The 20611-nt window shown below is 38.9% G+C and overlaps 1 protein-coding gene across 1 annotated transcript in view; it reads left to right on the top strand.

Annotated features, from left to right (window-relative positions):
* Positions 1-20611, top strand: part of PREX2 (phosphatidylinositol-3,4,5-trisphosphate dependent Rac exchange factor 2) — a 190951-nt gene that overhangs the window by 129393 nt on the left and 40947 nt on the right. The window contains exons 28-34 of the mRNA XM_074146851.1: positions 343-425; positions 766-856; positions 2359-2487; positions 8692-8733; positions 11394-11611; positions 14729-14831; positions 17048-17191. Coding sequence (XP_074002952.1) covers positions 343-425; positions 766-856; positions 2359-2487; positions 8692-8733; positions 11394-11611; positions 14729-14831; positions 17048-17191 — 810 coding nt within the window. The remainder of the gene's footprint in view (positions 1-342; positions 426-765; positions 857-2358; positions 2488-8691; positions 8734-11393; positions 11612-14728; positions 14832-17047; positions 17192-20611) is intronic.

The raw sequence follows: 20611 nt of genomic DNA, 5'->3' as shown, positions 1-20611 counted from the left end.
GGATGTTCTCCAGCATAGAAGAATCGTTTGTTCTGGTCACAGAGTGACTGAGGTTTGAAGGGACCTCTTGAGTTCATCCAGTCCAACGGAGCAGAGTCGTCTGGAGCAGGTTGTCCAGGACCTTGGCCGGTTGGGTTTTGAATAAGATCCTTTCCTTAAGAGCTCTTTCTGTGTTAACGAGTGACTACTAAATGCAAAATATGTAGGGAGAACAGTTACTGAAAATAATCCTGAAAGCCTAAGCATCAGTCTGTGTGCAAAACAGATTATCTAAGATACAAACATTTTGGAAAATCTGCGGAAACTTCTAAACAATTTTTCATTTTAAAATGTTTTTTTCAGGCGATGAGCTTCCCATAAGTGTTCGAATCTCCCACGATAAACAGGACAAGCTCCATAGCTGTTTGGAGCATCTTTTTGGTCAAGTATGAGATTACTTTTCTTGGCTTTGATACTAACGTCCATGTTAGAGCTAAGATGTCTTTAGCAAATACTTCTTTTTCTTTTTACTTTTGCTTTCCACTGTTTACTGGGCTGGTATGTATTTACTCATTCTCCTTAAGTTTTCTGTAAATACTTCAAAACTGCAAGTTAAACACATCCTTAGGTTTAGTCTAACAGTCCCTAGCTTGCTACTTTAACGAGAGCCATTAATTAAGAAAGAATCAAAAGCTGCTTGTCTGTAGTCTGCATTTCATAAAGAAAGGATTTCTAATCGTTGCTGTAAAAAAACCCATCTTTCTCACAGAACCTTGATCCCAACAGGTCGATTCAATTGTCAATCTTCTGAAAGGACCAGCTGTGATGAGGGCCTTTGAGCAGACAAAATACTTTACACCAGGTCGAGGCCTCCAAGGTAACGTTTGATTCTGTCTATGAGAATCAAAGGGCAGCTTGAAGGGTATATAGATATGGGTATCTACTCCTTGAGCTGGGTGTAAAAGAACTGATTTTGCTTAATCTTGGCGTATTCTGCAGTAATTGATTGTTGAAATACTTGTTAAGTAGAATCTGTTCTTGTATGAAAACGGGCTTCTTACACTTCTATTGCGCAATGTATGAAAGAATGTCAGGTTTGTTGGGAAGTCAGCTTTAAATTATAGGCTCTGGACTGACTTACAGAATTGCTGAGGTTTCCGAAGCAAGAAACGTGTTTTCTGTATTGCAGGTGTTTTTATTACATTTTTGTCTCAACTACTGAAGCCATTTCTGATCTATTTTATTATGAATGCCAGATTTTAATTGTTTTTTGTAGGACTATTATTTGTGAAGTTGATTTATAAATAATTTGCAAATGTAAATTTATAGTCACAGTAATATTTATGGCAAATATATGCTTATATAAGTGTTACTGATGATATAAAAAAAATCTGCATGTAATTTCAGATACTCTACTAACACTCACATAGTTGCTTAAGTCTAAGTGTATAAATAGGTCTCTGTTGGTAGCCATAAGACTGATGAAAAATGCAAAGGTCTTATTTTTAAAAACGAGTTTTTAAAAGAAAAAAAAGCTCAATCAGAGACTGAATATTGTATTAATATCTATACTAGGTTTGATCATGATTTTATTGATCCTGCATATGCTTTTTGGCAAAGAAAGCTGATTTTACATGGCCAGAAGGTGGATCTTTGGCTTTTATAAATCACCAAAATCCCACTGAAGTCAACAGAGCATAATTACTGTGCATCAATTATCTGGTTTTACAGAGCTTGAAGTACTTCTCCCTCATTGAATTTGCATAAAAGACGGCATAACCTTTTTTCCCTTTTTTCCCCCCTCTTTTTTTTTTTCCTATTTTGAGACCAAGATAGCGGGGATGAACCTAGAGCATTTCTGCTCTCTTGTGTTTCCAGTGTTTCAGATTGAGTACCTGGCAGGCTCACACAACAAAATGTTATCCCTTCAGTGGTATAATAAACGTTCAGTTAGATTCAAGATATGGACAAGTCAGATATTTTATTCTTGATCTGCACCATCTTCATGAACCGTAGAACGAGCACTTCAGTGATTTGAAAGATAGACCAGGTTAAGCAATAAGTAATTTTCTTTTTAATTCTCTAATTGAATTAATTTTGCCTACAAAAGTTCCAGGGTCCTGCTTCCTCCATGGAGAGAGGCACCTTCTATCTTATGTACCTGATTCAGAAAGAATCATGTTTGGGGATGCTGCTCTCTCTCTCCTTTGACTAAGTAGGGAGCTTAGATGACAGTTAGCCCTGTCACCCCAGCTTTAACTAGAGTTAAATAAGTTCATACCCCCTTGAGCTGTGAAAATATTGAGGAAGAAATAATGTCTTACTTGTGGCTTCCTCAGGAGGTTTAAGCAGAAAAATAGTATTTTTGTCCTCGCTTAGAATTTCAGCAGGAAATGGAACCGAAGCTTAACTGTCCAAAGAGGCTACGACTCCACATCAAGCAAGACCCTTGGAACCTCCCCAGCAGCGTCCGGAGCCTTGCCCAGAACATCAGAAAATTTGTTGAAGGTTAGTAAGAACAGCGTGAACATAAAAAACCAGTTTATTAATGACAGAGAGCCTGGGGAAGGGAAAGATAAAACTGCTTCGTGTTGCTGCCAGGCAAGGTTTGCTGTGCACAGTGTAGTCAATGGGAAATGCCTGGATTTCAGGGCTTTTTTGTGATGTTACACTCCACTAAACTTGTTACTATCTCAGCTGTCTCAGGCTCATCCTATTGGCTTCAGAAAACTGAAAAGTGAAAACAAATGAACCATATGCTGCATCTGCTACGTTATTTCAGTTGCTGCTGAAGTCTGCTGGGTTTGACTGATTTGTCACAGAACTTGAAGGGACTGACAAAGGGGCTAAAACAGGGCTTTCCTTGAAATCAAACTCCCTTTTTTTCTACCACCTTAAATGGAAAGATGAAGACTCTGCAGGACAACTTTTGTCCTAGATCTTGCTCTTACCTGTCATGGATCTGAAGTCATTATCCCTCTAAAATCATGCTCCCTCTTCTACCATGAAGCCAAACCTCTGCCACTGATTTTCACTTGCTCCATCACAACTGATCCTGTTATTCCTCCTCCTCCACCTCCCTTCCACCACTGTCTAACAGTTACCTAGTACTCTGCTCCTCTTCACCATCAGGTAACAATATGAGCTGGGTTTTTCTGCTCCTTCTTTCTTCATTCCTCTCCAGAAAATCTTGCTTGTAGCTTCTGCTTTATTTCCTGAGCTGTTTGATAAAGAAACAGAATCGTAGAATCATAGAATGGTTTGTGTTGGAAGGGACCTTAAAGATCACTCAGTTCCAACCCCCTGCCATGGGCAGGGACACCTCCCACCAGACCAGGTTGCTCAAAGCCCCATCCAGCCTGGCCTTGAACACCTCCAGGGACGGAAATAATGAGCAAAATGTTTTTATAAAACTACTTGCCCTAGGATTCTACGTGGGAACAAAAACTTTTGTCAGGTCTATCTTTAAATGATTTGTGTGTGTGTGCTTAGTTTCTTTTGTTTTGTTGGCTGATTTCCATGGTGTCCCATAAAGAAACTGCTACATTTCAGATCACTGGAAAAGAACTTTCTGATAAGTTTTATGATGATAAACCTCCAAAATCCAACCAGCCAAACCAAACAAACTCCTCCTCTGACTTTTGGTTTCTCATTTCAGATACAATCATATTTTCAGACCCTGGGTTAGAAAATTATAAAAATGACAGCAAAAATGTCTCCTATTTTTGGAGTCAATCAGAGTGGCTTGACTCTCCAGTACTAAGAATACTTCCTTTAGTTTAATGGTGGTTGTCACTGAGTGAAAAATGAATAAATGTTTTGGATGTTTTTTCTACAGATCTATCTTCAGCCTAAACCAAGTTATATTCAAGTATTAATCATGGTTTCTTTCACAGTTCAGGAGGAATGGAAATGTCTCTTTAACAGCCCTTCATTGCCCTCCTTTCTGAAGCCAAGCCTAGTAGACCATTTTCACATAATTCTATTTATGGCAAACAAGTTAATAGACTTCACCCATTTCAACAGTGGTCATATACCCTCAATGTTGAGCTGACGTTATTCAGATAAATTTACTTTTAAATCTACCACAAAATTTCAGTTCAGCAAGATCCAAATGACTCCCTGCCTCTCTAAAATACAAAAATTCTCTTTTTACAATACTACTATAATGTTTACAGAACAATAAAACTGGTGGCATTTTCTAATGTTTTAGAAATTCGGATTTAAAATATGTTTTCTCTATTAATAAATTATAGTAACTAACTTCATTGCAACTGTGATGCTTGTGAGTGGTGCATGGTCAGAGAGCTAAATAGGAAAAGCCGTTGTTCTTCTGCTGTTCAAGGAGAGACCAGGCTCTGCCTTACCTTCTCTCATCACTGCGTCTGCCCAGTTTAAATATTCTTGGCTCTCCCTTTTCATCTGTGGCATCTGGGCTTTTGTCAGAGATTTCCAACAACTGGCTTCTGTGCCATTTATGGGTTTACATGTAAAATTACCATCTTAGGTTGCTTATTCACCATCAGTTTTTACATATTTCTATTTTCTTGTAGTTTTTTTATCCTTTAATTTGATTCCTTTTCCACCCCCTGCTCCCCAAACTGGTATCACTAATGCTTTTTCCTGAGAGGGAACACCGAGGAGTTGGTGTGATGTAAAGGGTACCCGAAAGCCTTGTGGCTTCCCTGGCACAAATAGCATGAAGGAGAAATAGGAGAACGGAACTGAATAATTGCTTCTCAAGCCTTAGTTTCCAAGGCATGTCTGGACAGGTATATATAATTCAGTGTTGAAAAGATTCACGGCAAAAATGTGCCCCTCAGGCAGTTTTGGGAGACTGCTGTGATTTAAACAGGCTTAGGCCTGCATAAATTAAGCTTGAGACACAACCAGCAGATGGATCTAACTGAAATCAGATGAGCACAACGCAGGGTCAATAAGGCTTTAGCAGCTAAATTTTCTCTTCATTTCTTGTTTTCTCCTTTCCAATCTTGCTGTTGCACGTGGTGTTCACAAATGGTCAGGATGCCTGGAAGAACCACTAGTGTCGCCCTGAGCTATTTCTGGCTGAAAACGTAACAAGTAGTACAGCAATTTACCTCCCCGTTTTCCCTCTTATTCACTTGATTCAGAAAAAAACAAAAGATGTCCCTAAATTGAGTACTTAGTTGGGCTTATGAGGACAAGTTGAACGAATTCTTGGGATTTTAGAAGAATCTTCATGTTTGTTTATAAGTAAAAGGCAGTATTTTAATAACTGAGGAAAGCAGATATATGTCTCTTCTAGCAGGTTCTAGAGGAAGTAGTCATAGGAGATCACAGATACTATTTTGTTCACCATGGGGAAAAAAAGTTATAATTAAAACCTCCAGTTAAAAACATTCTTAACCATTATTGATGAATGCTAAAGTAAGGATGAATGCTTTCAGTAAATGCATCTCCTTATTGAAAACTGACTTATTTTTATTTTCATAAAAATACCACAGGCTATTGTATTTTTTCATGTCTTGTTCTGTTTCATTGTAGAACATGCATTAGTTTAGACTGATTAGGGCTTTAAAGCAGAAGGAGACATGGGAGCCCCACAAAAATGAGATGTTTTAAGTCATAGATCTTAGGATTCTTTTTATTTATTTTGTTTAATAAGTATGAAGAAATGGGAGAACTCAGAATGCCTCGAGGATGATCATTCTGGTGTGTCAGTTTTCTTTTTCTTAGTATTGGAATTGGGAGAGCAATTTTAAAAAAAAAGAACTACGAAGGTTTGCACAGATTACAAAAACCAGAAAAAAACAACCAAAACTTCCTTGGCAGTAAATTTAAAACATATGTGGAGTTTGTTTTGTCTCATTTCATTTGTCCTACCATATCATTAGAGAAAGCCCTGGAAGGCTAATTGAGTTGATAGATTTGAAGAGTTCTCTGAAATAGTGTACAGATTCTAGGAGGATTTATCTGGACCTAAGTAACTACAGAAAAGATGAAAGTCATTTCTCAAGAGTGACTGGGCCTACTAAATTGTTAAATCAATAGAGATAAAGATAAGTTATTGGCAGAGGCAGATCTTTGAAGATGGAGTGCTTGATTTTGGTGCAGGAAAGAGCACTAGTCAACGCAGGAATTCAATGGTTGCTGTAAAGAGAAAAAGTAATGTTAGGTACAGGATTTTGGATATACATGAGATATTAACATGGGAATCGGGGAAAATCAACAAGATGGATGAAAAAAAAAGGGATTCTTCAGAAGGAAGGCAAAACCAAAAGTGGCCAGCACAACAACAGAAAGGTGTAAAGGGAGAAAAGATGAGGAGAAACTTCTGTAGTTGCTTTTTCCCAAAGAAAAAGAAAGGTAAGATTTTTTTTGGTCAAAAGAAAGAATGTTTCAGAGCAAGTCAAATTTCTAGTCAGCTGGTCACATGAGGAAGTGCAGTTGTTTTGCTAGCACAATAATTTTAAGTTTAAAGAGGATATACTAAGCAATTGAGAGAGTCCCCATGTATTTTAATTTAAATTAGGATGAGCGAAGGAGCGTTTCATTCATTAAAGGCATAAAATATGTATTTTGACTTAAATCATAAAACATGCAGTGCAAATCTCAATCTTATTTCAAAAATATTTTCACATGTGAGAAACAAAATAAAAATAAAATCTACCCTTTACTGGCAAAGATTAGAATATCATACTAGGAAAAAAAAGGAGTACAAACTATTTAAAGAATAAAAGAAGTTGAAGGCATCTTGCATAACAAATCGCATGATCTAAAGAGAAATTCCTAGGGACTTATCCCTTTCCATACGCCGTGTAGCATGAAGAGGTGAAAACTACCATAGCATTTGGAATTTGTTGAAAAGCAAATGGTTGACATCCAATGTTCTCTCCTAACCCCAGGTAAGTCTCTACTTATACAAATAACCTAAAAATACTCTCTTGCCTGTGGGTATTTTTTGAAACGGAGAAGACTTATAGCAATGATAAAGGAGATCTGCAGCATCCTGTAATTTTCCCATAAGCAGGAAATCATTATTTATAGGTACTTCAAATGCTTCTGAATTCAGAGATCCAACAAATCTGATATAAAATAAGCTGCAAGTAATAGCCTCAATGTATCTAAATTTTTCAGATAAAAGCTGTATTTCCCCGCATTGTTCAGGCTCCAAGATGCCAAGTTGTTAATGTCTGTAAGTTTGTGGGGTTGCTTTTTTTTTTCAGAAGACAGAAGGCTAAAGCAAAGACCTATCACCAGGCAATTTTCAAGAATAACCCATAATTTTGAGTGTTTTGGTGGTTGTATTTGAGATACCGTGGGCATGCATTTCAGAAGCGTAGGCACTGCCAGTTCTTTTTGCAATATGTACACAGCACGGATAAAGATCAGGCTTGAAAGGTTTTCTTCTTTTTTAAGCATAGTCCCCTTTGGGGGGAAGATTCTAGCTTTTCATAGATACGTTCAAGTACACACAGACTGGAGACAGTGCTGCTGATACAGTCGACTCCAATGTCAGTTCCGTCATCTGAGTTGTATTTGAATTTCAAACGATTCAAATTTCAAACCTATCAGGTTAGTTTTAGTAGGGGGCCAATATATTCCCAAATTGTCTTATTGTGGATATGCCCTATCGCAGCTCTGCTGGTGCGTTGAGCAGGGCTTGGAATAGGACTGCACAGAAAATTGGGTGTATGAAGGAAACATATCCAGGTGGGTTTTCAGTGTCTCCAGAGAGGTGGTGGAGTCTTCTTCTCTGGAGACATTCAAAACCTGCCTGGATATGTTCCTGTGCAACCTGCTGTAGGTAGACCTGCTTTGGCAGGGGGTTGGAGTAGGTGATCTCCAGAGGTCCCTTCCAACCCCATGTGATTCTGTGAAACTTCGGAAAGATGCAAAAAGCATGGGAAGTAGCAGCGTGTTCGTACAGGCAGGTGCTGTAGGACAACTGATGTCCTGGAAGTTTGACACTCTCTAAGGTTATGGCAGCTTTTTAATCTGCCTGTTCCTTGCAGCGGTGGTTGACACATTTAAATCTGTGCTCTGGTACGTGATAGAGGGGAAGAATCACTGTCTTCAGCCTGCAAACTTGGAGAAGGGCCCACCCCCCAAATAAAAAACCCCACCCCAGTAAAAAGAGATATAAAACCAAATTTTTGTCTGTAAATGAAGACTTTTCTTTTTAATCTGTGCTTTTTTACTTCATAGATTGTGAAGTGAAAACAAATGTTTGAAGCAAAATAAAATCCTGAAGGCTGAGAATAAAATGAAAATAAAAATGCTGTTGTGTTTTTCCTGGATGTTTTGGTATACGTTAAAATGAGGATAATTTGAGATTGCTAAGTATGGAACGAGAAAGGTGGGGGGGAGAAAAAGAAAGAATTGGGGTAGTGTGAGAATCGGTGAAAACTGGTCTTGTTTTTCAAAGTTTTAAGACTGGAATTCATATGTGGACTTGCCCTGTCCAGCTGGTACACGTGTACTCTGAGACCACAACTGCCTCTTCACGTGTGTCTTTCTCAGTGCTGGTGCTTTTGAATATTATCAGTTTTATCAAGTCATATCTAAAATTAAGTGAAGTTGAGACTCTGCTATTTTCTAGGTATAAATCAGAATTTGCCCACACAAGAAATTTGAGTTAAGCTGGTATAAAATGAGAAACTGCGAATGCATTATACTGGTGAAAACACTGTTAACCATGACCTCAATGTATTTTCTTTTTTCTTTAAGAGGTGAAGGCACGAATACTTTTGGCACTTCTTGAGTATACAGGTAATTTTGCTTGTTTTGGGAGTTGGGGAAGTGAACACGGATGGTTTCAGATTTTATTTTATTTTTTGCTTTTGGACAGCATACTGTGTTTAGAGAAAGGGGGAATATTCTCAGATGCGATAACCTGATAATCAACAACTTTACCCCTGTGTTTAAAGTGAGGATTCCTGAAGAATACAACAATTCCAAAGACATTTCTAACAAACATTGCACATTCTTTCATTCTTTTTTTTTTTTTTTTTTTTAATGCAGGCTACCTTCTCCGATCATTTACTTTGCATCTTGGCAGATGAAGTAACTGCTAAATCACTGAGCTTGTGCGCAGAACTTCTGCTGTCTTTCTTCTGGCCTTTTTCCTATTTGCTATCTTTTTTCTTTTTTCTTCATTCCCATCTATTTCCAGACTTACCTTACTATCTAACCCATACTTTTCTTTTTATCTTGTTTTAGAGAATACCTTTTTTTTTTTTTTTTTTAAGTCCATCCTTTTTGGAAGGTATCTGATTATCCTGTGTATTATTCTACCATCACCCCATACAGCTTCAAATACACAAAGTAGGCATGTGTGTCTGCAAAATAAATGCCAGTAAATCAGTATGTAGAAAATAATGCTTATGGCAGAAGATTCTCTACAGTTTGTAGGTGCATAAGTGTTCAAGTAAGCAGTCACATTTGACTGTAAAAGCTGATTATTTTAATCATCTTGCAGCACTATATGAATGCATTATTATTTTGTTGACACATAGCAGCAGTTTTGTAAAGGGAAATAAAACATTTCTTTGTTGTCAGATTTCTTCCAAGTGTTATAAAAGTTCTTATTAATTCCTCAGGTGTTTTAAAATAAGAAGTGACCTGAGAAAACACCCCAGACTTGATTATTTTTTTTAAAAGCAGTTTTCCCTATTTACATGGTTTCTTCAGTTCGTAAATTCTAGAGTTTATTTTGTATAAAAATCTTTTTGTATGCAGTATCTGATGTTCAAGTAGTATGAAATGAGATTTGGAAATGAGGTGCCGGAGACACGAGAGGGGGCTGCGTCAGAAGCAGGCAGGGCAGAGGAAGGCACTGAAAGTCGGCTGCTGTTGGACAAACAGAGAGAAAATGGAGCAAAGCGAGGAGAGAGAACGTGCGTTGGGCTCAAACCCCTGAGCACTGCGGTGACATTGGAAAGGTTTTGGCCACGGAGAAGCCAGTGGGATTTTTGAAGCTGGAAGTGGGTAGAGTTTTTAAAGATGAAAAATTCTGCCTGTACTGGATTCTGCACAACTTGAGAGGTTGGAAAGAGAGCGAGAGGGGCTAATTTTAATAATGAAAACAAAAAGCACTGAGTCACAGTGCAGAAGCAGTACTGATTAGGCCATTTATGGAAAACATTCCTGAGGTCCTGAGAAGCTGGCAAATGGAATCAAAATGATAGTAAAAGAATGGTCACTATTATCAATAGTCAAGGAAAAGACTGAGGAAGATCTCAGAAGGCAAACAGATAGAATGGAGTTACTTTGAGAAATGCTCGGAGTCCGACAAAAGCAATTTTTAAAAGTCATTATTAATTTTGTGAGTACAGAATTATTTCTCCTGGCTTATCCAGTCATCTAAAGTCTTGCCAGCTCCATAGAGAGGGTGGAAAAGAAGCTAAGCCTCTTAGAGGCAGAGGAATCTAAAAGTGAAGACAAAGATTTTAGGCTTCGGGAAGACCTCGGTATCACCTAATCTTCTTCTCCTTCTCTGAGAAAGATTAAGTCTACCTGTACCATTTGTGATTGATGTTTGCCTAACAGCTCATAATGATAAAGTACTCAAAGACCTTCAGAGAAGAGGAGAAGAAGGAAGCACTGAATATTTATCACCACAATTTTGTACTTTATTGAGAACATATTTCTAACTCTTTTGACCTTTAGCTAATCTAATGCCTGTGCCCTCCAGGATAAATTGGTAGGTTAGCTAGTCCCTAATTTTAATCAGCTGCTAATGTTTCCACAGACTTCTACCTAGGGAACTGTCCTGGACTTTCCTGACACCATGAATCTCTGCTGCTTCCTGCATATGTGGTGCTGCTCTGTGCTTATTTTATAGACGTCATATTCATATATATGTATATATATTTCATTTGGATGGATTGTGTTCTGTTAGCAAAAGTCCTATATGCCCTGCCTGCACTTTACAGCAGTCTTCATATGCCCTACCCAGCTGGAAGCTGTGGAGTTGATCAGATGATTCAGTCATATTAAGAGCTTCTGATCATCCTTGCTTTCCTGTGCCCAGCTGGTTCTCACATTGCAGCAAAGAGACCTGACTCGCATCCCATCTTGTAACATCAAAAGTAAATAGGATTGATGGCATGTACATTAAAATCTACAAGATAAATATGCATTGTTTATGAATAAATAATTTTAATTCCAGATTTTAAATACATTTCTATATAATTTTAGAATTATAAAATAATCCTTTAATGTGGGAAATGGCAGTTTTGGTCATAGAATGCTATTTACCGGGAATAACATTATGCTATAAACATGTAATTTACCTCACATTAAAATGACTTGGGTTTTAGACCCAGAGTTTTTTTTTTAGAAAAAAAAAATCCAGCCCAGTTCCTTTGCTGTTAATTAATCTCCTGCTCCATTTTTGCTTTTCCTCTTTTGACTTTTACCCATCACAGACAGCGAGATACAACTGAGGCGAGACATGGTCTTCTGTCAGAGCTTGGTGGCCACAGTCTGCGCTTTTTCAGAGCAACTAATGGTGGCCTTAAATCAGATGTTTGACAACAACAAAGAGTATGAAATGGAGACGCTGGAGGCCAGCAGAAGGTGGTTGGAACAGATAGCCAGTGCAGGTCTTCTCCTTCATTTCCAGTCCCTGCTCTCACCTAACTTGGTAAGACACCACGTGTGGTACCCGTGGTCACAGCCTGTGCTTGTTCCCTGAACACCCCTATAAATGTCATTTTCTGTGTCATTTTTGCTCAGCTTTTGTTACTTAATAGGCTGCTATTCGGAAAGTTTGCTTTTAAGATAATAACAGGTAGGGGAAATGTTTGTTTGTGATCTGGGAAATATGTTTTCCACAAAGACAGTGTTATGTTTGGTTTGAGTTAGCAGATAGCGAGTTTACCCTTGACTCCCCACTGCTATCGGAGCTGTTCCCTAGGAGTGAATGTAGTATTAGGCAATGACCAGAGCTTCAGATTGTGATAAGCAGCAACGCAAGATAAATAAAATACCTGGTTTGGATAATGTTAAAACCGCCTCTCCCCAAAAGTAATAGGTCTGTAGCAGTTGAAGGACTAGAAGTGCTGGTTTGTTTTCCTCCTGTCGTAGGGCAAATCCTCGAAGCCTGTCAGGGAAACTGGAAGTCTGCTGTTTCTTCAGAAGGCTTGGCAAAGAGCTATGGCTTAAGAAACAATTAAAAAAGGGACGTGATTTTGTAGTCCTCTAATCCCCAGTTATCCGAAGTGCTGCTTCAGCTATTTAAGTTGCTTCTCACACTAGACTGGTTCCTGCCAACCTGAAGAATTGTGAGGCAGTCTGTGCAGTCTGCTCCGTGTCAGTCTTCTCAATCTCTGGAGCTGCTCGCTGAAAATAACTGATTTGGTACATCCTACTGATGTAAAACTCCACACAAATAACAGACGATGTTCCTAGTATCAAAGCCCTTCTTGCCTTGCCTTGTCTGTCTTGGCAGCAAATTGCTGACAAGTTGACCTGATAAACTTGAGAAGCAAAAGAGATCAATAAAAATAATGGCATTTCTAAATGACAATCATGAAGTGTTTAGTCTATGGTATTGCTGGAGAACATTGATCTGAGCTGGTGTGAGCAACTACCTCACAGGTAGTTGAGCTACCTGCGTGGACTTGTGTGGGACAGGGAATGTTGGGATGAGGTGTGCAGCTTAAAAACAGATAAAGTCAGTGCCTGAGGGAATCATAGAATCATAGGATGGTTTGGGTTGGAAGGGACCTTAAAGATCATCCAGTTCCAACCCCCCTGCCATGGGCAGGGACACCTCCCACCAGACCAGGTTGCTCAAAGCCCCATCCAGCCTGGCCTTGAACACTTCAAGGGATGGGGCAGCCACAGCTTCTCTGGGCAACCTGTTCCAGTGTCTCACCACCCTCACAGGAAAGAATTTCTTCCTAAGATCTAATCTAAATCTCCCCTCTTTCAGTTTAAAGTGATTCCCCCTCATCCTATCTCTCCACTCCCTGATCAAGAGTCCCTCCCCCTTTCTCCTGTAGCCCCTTTAGGGACTGGAAGGGGCTCTAAGGTCTCCCTGGAGCCTTCTCTTCTCCAGGCTGAGAAACAGGAGGGTTCTTTATCCACATGAGGAGTAAGTGAAAAAAACACGGTCAGAGGAGTTTGGGCTCATGTCTTGAGTCTTGCATGCTTTTTGGCACCATGCAGCACCAACATGTCCTGGTGCTGGAGTCCTCAGAGTTCAAGAGTAAATTCAGTTGGTTGCCTGTCTTGTGTTTTTCCGTGTGCTTAGTTGTCATGTTATCACAAAATAACTGTTGTCTTCACAGCACTCAATACTTCTGGGTTTTTTCTTTCAAGATTGTAGAGATTTCCTTTGTAGTGAAAATGCATGCTACGTAGCTATTTTCACATAATCAGATACCAGCAATATACACTCGCGAATTGAAAATAAAACTAAATTTAGTCTCTTCTGTGTAACTGTTCTTAACCAAGGGAAAAGAATTTAAAGGCAACTTTTTCAGTACCTTCTCAGCACTATTTTGCTTACAAATGATCCGTGTTATTTTAAACAAGGGTATTTGAAGGAAATTACACTCATTATGGCCCGAGTTCAGTAAAGAACGAGCAGTTGTGCAAAGATTTCCCATGTCACTGGATGGTTTTCGGACTATTCTGCTGATAAAACTGCTCTGTCCATAGAGACTTCATAAAATGAGCCGGGAGACAAAATATTTCTAGCAGCTTTGCTTTTTCATAAATACAAGGGGGGATGCTATTTCACTGTATAGATCAGGGAAAATAATAGGGTGCCGCTTTTTTTTTTTTCCTTTCTATAATTCAGTAAGCTACAGTTTATTCTTATTTTATAGGCAGCTAGTTTATTATTCTTTGCCTTCCTACTGTTTCTGTTCTTAGAGGAGGAAAAATGCATGCCTCAGGTTTCCATTTGGCTCCTGCTAACTTAAGGTGCTAGGGGAGGGTTGTGTAAAGACTAGAATTACTTCAAGTGATTATTGATTTCTGCTGTAACTGCTCTGCATATTTTACTCAAGATAACCATACTTATAGATGACTATTTTCCTTTTTTAAAGGTTCAGTTCCTGAGAAGCTAGGAATTTACTTCTTGATGCTTTTTTGGTAGATTAGTCTGCATATCTTCAGCTATCTCTTTAGTTCAGGAGTGAATCATAGGTGCAAATCCGAATATTGGCATATCTACAGACTTGATTTGCATCTAGAGTTTTGTAGATGAAGGTGCAAATCACCCTGAGCTGTAGTACTTGTTCTGAGCTACTGGTTCAATTATTGGTGCCTAGAGTGGACACGGTGAACTCTCATCTGTTCTTTATAAATGCAATGCTAAAGTTATGGCATTTTTTTAAAGAAAATTGCTAAAAAGAAGAATTTGGTTTTCACATTTCCCCTCTGTTAATTTACAAGCTAGACCTGGTGTCAAGACAAGCTCTTGAAGTCTGGTATCTTACATGAAGAATAATTACAGTTTTGTTTGATTAAAAGCCTTGAGAAGTAATGGTAGCTATAAATTACCTATTAATTTACTATGTGAAATGATAACATTCATTTTAATAATCTTGGACTAGTAATAAAAGGGAAAATGCCAATAGAAACAAAGATATTTACGTTATCTAGGAGTTAATTAGGTTATACGCTGCATCAGTGAAATGTTGTGCAACATTCTGTAGTTACTTTTATATCCTGCTCTTGTGTTATTTCTGATACGGAAAACATCTGGCTGAAATGATCATTTCACTTTTTCTTTTGCCTTTTTTAGGCTGATGAGCAAGCCATGCTAGAAGATACGTTGGTTGCACTGTTTGACTTGGAAAAAGTTACTTTTTACTTCAGACAATCAGAGCCAGAACCACTAGTTGCGAGTGAGTAATTATTGATATCTGGGCTTTACAGGAACGTTTTCTGTATTTGTAACATTTTTCTCTCCTAGAACATTTCCTCCCACAGGGAATGTTATATAACTTGGGATTATGGAGAATTTGTAGATCTGTAGCTCTCCTAACATTCCTAGATTTCCTGAAATACAGCTAACACCAGTGACAAAGCAGAATCATTGTCTGGCAATGACCTTGGGGGCAAAACTCTTTGCTTAACCAGATTTTCCGTTGGGAGTATGCGACTGCATCAGGAAAGTCCCTGGAAGACCTCGTTGTTATTGAGTCAAGTGTAAAATAAACTTGAAGGTCTTAATAGATGATCTCTATGGTCCCTTCCAACTCTAAAAAAAATTCAGTGAATTCAGTGAATAGAGAAATGCAACTGGGATGAGATGGAGAAGCATAAAGACCATTTCGTTTTGTTGTCTGAAAGACAAAGCAGATCTTGGAAGAGTTCTTTGAAAGGAGATGGCAAACACTATTAGGAGAGCTTTAAATTGTGCAAGAAACTTCCTCGGAGACCTGGTGCAGACAACCAGGGTCCTGACCCCTCCCTCCCAGCACTCACCCAGCTCACAGGAAGGGACTGCCAGTTGCAGTCTGTGGTTTGTACCCTTTGCTCATTTTCAGCCACTCCTTTATTAATATGTTTTCAGCCAGGAGAGATTTTCCTGCAGTGACCTTTGTTCAGTGAGCAAAAAGCCCTTTTTTTTTTTTTTCCTAAGTCTCATAACTCCCCAGGGAAGGGAGGAAGGCATGTCTGCTTCACATCAGGCTTTTCCAAAACAATTCCCTTGCTGGATTGAGACCACACGTGAGAGAACTTCTGCAATAACCAAAACCAGAAGACACAAAGCTCCTCCACAAAGCTGCCCGTGCTCTGAAGAAGTCAGTAGCGCCGGGCTGGTAGTTAGGCAGGAATTAGCCTATATAAGACCATATTTATTTCTGTATAATTCAAATATAAAATTCAACATGGAACTGGAGTTACAAAAGAACCTCCTGATGGGGAGTTAACCCTGTGACTGTCATGAACTGTTCATATTGCTGTATCTTCCAGCTGAGGTGTCTGTGCTAAAACAGAGATAAATGCAAAGTCCTCGTGTTCTAGGATTGTTATAAACTCCATATTTCCTTCTGGTTTAAGTGCAGCCATCACAGTCATCCTGACTGTGGTTACAGAAGACAAGGACCTGGCAAATTTGATTTTTCCATTAGATTCTGCATAATCAATAAAAGAAAAAAATAATCTTTTATTTTTTACCAAAAATAGTGAAAAATGGTCCTTTGGACTCTTTTCCATTTAGGTATAAAATAATTTATGCACGCTGTGTAAAAACTAAATAATTATGCTATTAATACAAATCACTGAATTTCATTGTTCCTGCTTTCAATTTGGAGACCTATGTACGGAAATGATACTTAAACAGGAAATACATACAAAACTTAGATTTAGTTGAACTGACTTCCTCTGAGAGATTTAGCTAAATTGAAAATTTTTTGTCAACTTTTGCTAATGGTAACTAAATGTTAATCATCTGGCATAATACATACAATGTGTGTTTGGGAGTCACTCTAACTGCAAAATGAATACTGCTTGTTGTCCTGAATCTCCCAGTTGATGTATTGTGACATTTAGCTTCTCAAAGGGTAATGAAATGCGCTCTTCCAGTTTTATGTATTCTACCATAGTACATTTGTTTTCTCAGTTGAGTCCTGATTTTTCATAATAATTTAATGACTTATGCTGGTAGCTCCTGTGTGGAAATCGTGTTCTGTCCCCTACAAATCTGAGGAGGATCTGACTCTATATATCACACTGACCTTACACATCGTGCGCCTGAGGGAAGGCACATGAAATACGGCTAAAAGTGTCTTTCCGGTGGTTTCAAACTAGGTGCTGTGCGTAGATGCTTCTTCAGATTTACAGGGAATACAAGTAGGGTGTTGCCAACTACATTATTTGCTGAGTAGTTTTTCTGTCATCGACGGGCTGGCAAAATGACAGTCGCTGCTTTTCTGATCGTGGATAGGCCAAAAGTGACCACAGCAACACCGCATACGGTGTAAAACACTGCACGTGTTAGTTTTGTGTCTGCAGCGATTTTTATCAAACCGTGTGAATTTTTGAGTGCAACAGTTTTCTGGAAAAGGAAGTGCCATGTCTTTTAATGAAATCGTAACCCTGACTGTATTCTTAGATGTACCAATCACGTACCAAGCAGAAGGAAGCCGGCAAACCCTGAAGGTTTACTTCTACCTTGACAGCTACCACTTTGAACAGCTTCCTCAAAGGCTGAAGAACGGAGGGGGATTTAAAATCCACCCAGTACTTTTTTCACAAGGTAACTTGGGTTTTTAAATTTTTTTTTTCCCTGCCAATTCTTTCACATAATATTTAACTGTCTTATTCACAATTATTTCACTCATTCGCTACTTATTCACTACTTATTCCAGTCCTTTGTAACTATAAGGGCTTATATTTAAACATATTGCTTAATGTGGGCATTTGTTGAGAGTTTTGAATTAAAATTTGAATTTAAGAAATGCTGAGATTTGTGACAAAAAAAAAAAAAAAGGGAGGCGTCCTTTCTAAGTTTATACCTGTTATATGATTCCAACAGCAAAGAATGAATCTTCTTTCATCAATATTGTTTTGTTCTCTGTAGACGTTTGTGGGACAATAGACCACGCACCTTGCTTTTAAAAGTGTTTTGCATTCCAAATGCTATTGTAGTCTTTCCCTCTTACTTCAAATTTAAAGACTAAATTGTTATCCCCTGAGAATTCTGTCTCTCTATATATGATGAAGACTTAAATGACGTTTTCAGGCTTTTGTAGTTATGACACTGCAAACCGAAGTGATGGACGGTGGTGCTGATGCTCAGCCCGTTCATAAATTGCAGGCAGCCTGTGTTGGCGGCTGTGTCATTCATTAGAGTCATCGGGAGCCTGGAGTTTGATTCACTGAAAGGGTGAGTGCGAGGCGCTGATTGCCTTGAGCTGCCTTTGGTTTCAGGGGGAGCCGAAAGCACTCCGTACCTCACGAAAGGCTTCCAAGGTGTGTGTGGAACAGGCAGATATCAGGCACACGAATGAGGGTTTCATCCCTGGTAGATAAGGAGGATGTAAAAGGAAATAGCAAACAGTAAGATACATGAAGAAATAGCCAAACTTCCTGTAAACTTAAAACACACTTTTCCTTTTTTTTTAAAAAATAAGATCCCCGAAGTCTGATTTTTAAACAAACTAATAAAGACGGACTTCAGTGGATTTCTTTTGAATATATTGATTTTAGTCCTAGAGGAAAACGAGAACACTGAACAGGAGACACATTGCAGTAGAGCAGACAAAAAGGCATATGAAAGAGAACAGAAAATACTTTGGCTCAGATGAAATCCTGGAAATACTAATTTATTTTTTTTTAGATTTTGGGGGATTCAGTGTGGTACAAAATCTATTTTGTGGATTTTTTTTTTCCCTTTCTGTTTCCAGAAGCCCAAAATATTTGAGTCTTAGGATAAGCATCTCTGTAGTCAGCTAAAGGGAAAGGGCAAAGATTTCAAGTGTTACATCTGCTTAATAATTTCCAGTAATATAGACGATTTCTTCTTTCTATATCATTCCAAATTTCTTTAATTTTCAAGGCGCTCTCTCCAAAATAGTCCACTAGACTCCAAGAATAGGAACTCCTGGATAAGAAGTTAAATTCTAGTATTTAAATCATTATTTTGTTGGTTTTTTTTTAATTTCCTCATCAATGAGTGAATTTGGATTCTGTTTTTTACATCTTTCCTCTAAGGTTAGGCTGAGCTCCCATCAAACTCAGTAGATTCACATCTTTAACTGAAATTTATTAGCTACAAAAGTAGAAATCTTCTGTAAGTTCCTCTGTGGAGTGAATTCTTGCTTCCCAAGCTTAATAGAGCTAAGCTGTTTCCTGCCTAAAATACAATGGTTTATGATGTTTTCAAATGGGACGTTTAGAAAACCATGTTTTTATAATATTTTATCAAAGGCTCAAGTCACTGCACATCTCAGTCTGTTTATCTCTGTGTTGCTGTGTTCCGTGTTGCGTAGCTCCCTGCCTAAAATTGCAAGTCTATACATTTGCAGGATTGGAACTGTAGAAATTCTTAAAAGTTTTCAAATGTTTACCCAGGCTGTATTATCTATCCCTCCAGTTGTAAAAACAGTTTTGTGCAGCCATATACTTAACTGTATACATTCAGAAGGATCCTGATTTGCTGGATTGGGGTCAGAGAATGTTGAGATATTGCTCTTGGCATTCAGATTTATCTATTTCCTATGTTAGAATTGAGATCTCAGCAACAAATAAGCTTAATTAAAACCTGCTTTATTTATAATTAAAATTCAATTTATTTAAAATTGCTACTTAGTCTCTTAATTATGTAGGGTTTTAAATTTTTTTAGTTTTTTATAGAATCCTCCAGTAATTCAGATTGGGAGGGACCTTGAGATGTCTCTAGTTCAACCTCTTGCTCATAGCAGCATCAGCTGTCACATCAGACCAGGTTGCTCGGGTGTTTATCAAGTAGGATATTGAAAACACCCAAGGACAGAAATTGCACAACCTCTTGGGTAACCTGTTTCTCTACTTGACTGCTCTAATGATGAAAAAGTGTTTTCTTTCTATCAAGTTGAAGCATCTCTTGTTTATATTTATGTCCATTACCTCTTGTCCTGCCAGCATGCACCATTGTGAGGAGCCCATCTCTGTCTTCTCATTGACCCTCCTGGTAGCTAATGGCACCTGGCTAGTTGGTCCCCCCCAAGCCATCACTTGTACAGGCTGAACAAACTCAGGTCCCTCAGCCTCTCCTCATAGAGTGTATGCTCCACCCCATGACCATCTTGGTGTCCCTCTACTCAGCTCTTCCCAGTTGAGCAACAGCTTTCCTGTACTCTGGGGCCCAAAACTCTACACGTTATTCAAGATGCTATCTAATAAGCATTGAGTAAACTGAGGACAAGCACTTGTTTCAGTCTACTGTCCATGCTTATGCTAATACAGTTTAGGATGCTCTTGGCCTTCTTGGTTGCTGGAGAACACTGCAGGCTCATGTTCAGCTTGCTGTCTAACATGACCCCAAGGTCCTTCTCAGCAGAGCTATTCTTCAGGCTGTACCTTCTCAGATGCAGGACTTGGACATTGGTCCTTGTTCGGTTTCACAAGGTTCCTGCTGGCCCATTCTAGGGCCTGTCTAGGTCCCTTTCTAGGTGGCCTTGCACTTTAGTATTTCCACTGCTTCTCCCGATTTGGTATTAGCTGCCAGCTGGATTTACCTCCTACAGGTCAATGATAAAGCTGTTGAACAGTGTAGGTCTCTGTGGTATTCTGCTTGTGATGGGCCCCTAGGTAGACCATGTCCCATTAGCTACTACCCTTTGATCCTACTCGTCCTGCCAGGTTTTTTTCCCATTCAGTTATCTCGGCATTCAGACCAAAATATCCTGCCTTGGGTTCAAGAATACCACAGAAGACTTGTTTGTAAGGAAAGCTTCCTTACCAAAGAGCTTTGTAATAAATTAGGTAGAAAAAATGTTGAACCCTTCAAAAAAAGGGAGAGCCAGAGCACATGCTGTGGGATTCCCTGCCAGCACCCGTGAGCATGGCCCCCGTGGTGCCTGCAGAGGCAGAACTGGCTACTCCAGCCCGTCCCGACACATGACTGGGCTTCCAGGTTGGATAATCTAATTGGATAAAACCAACTTTGTGCCAGTAAAATAAGCAGTAGGGATTA

Source organism: Numenius arquata, chromosome 4, assembly GCF_964106895.1.
Source record: "Numenius arquata chromosome 4, bNumArq3.hap1.1, whole genome shotgun sequence".
Lineage (NCBI taxonomy): Eukaryota > Metazoa > Chordata > Aves > Charadriiformes > Scolopacidae > Numenius > Numenius arquata.
This window is presented reverse-complemented; position numbering and strand designations above follow the sequence as displayed.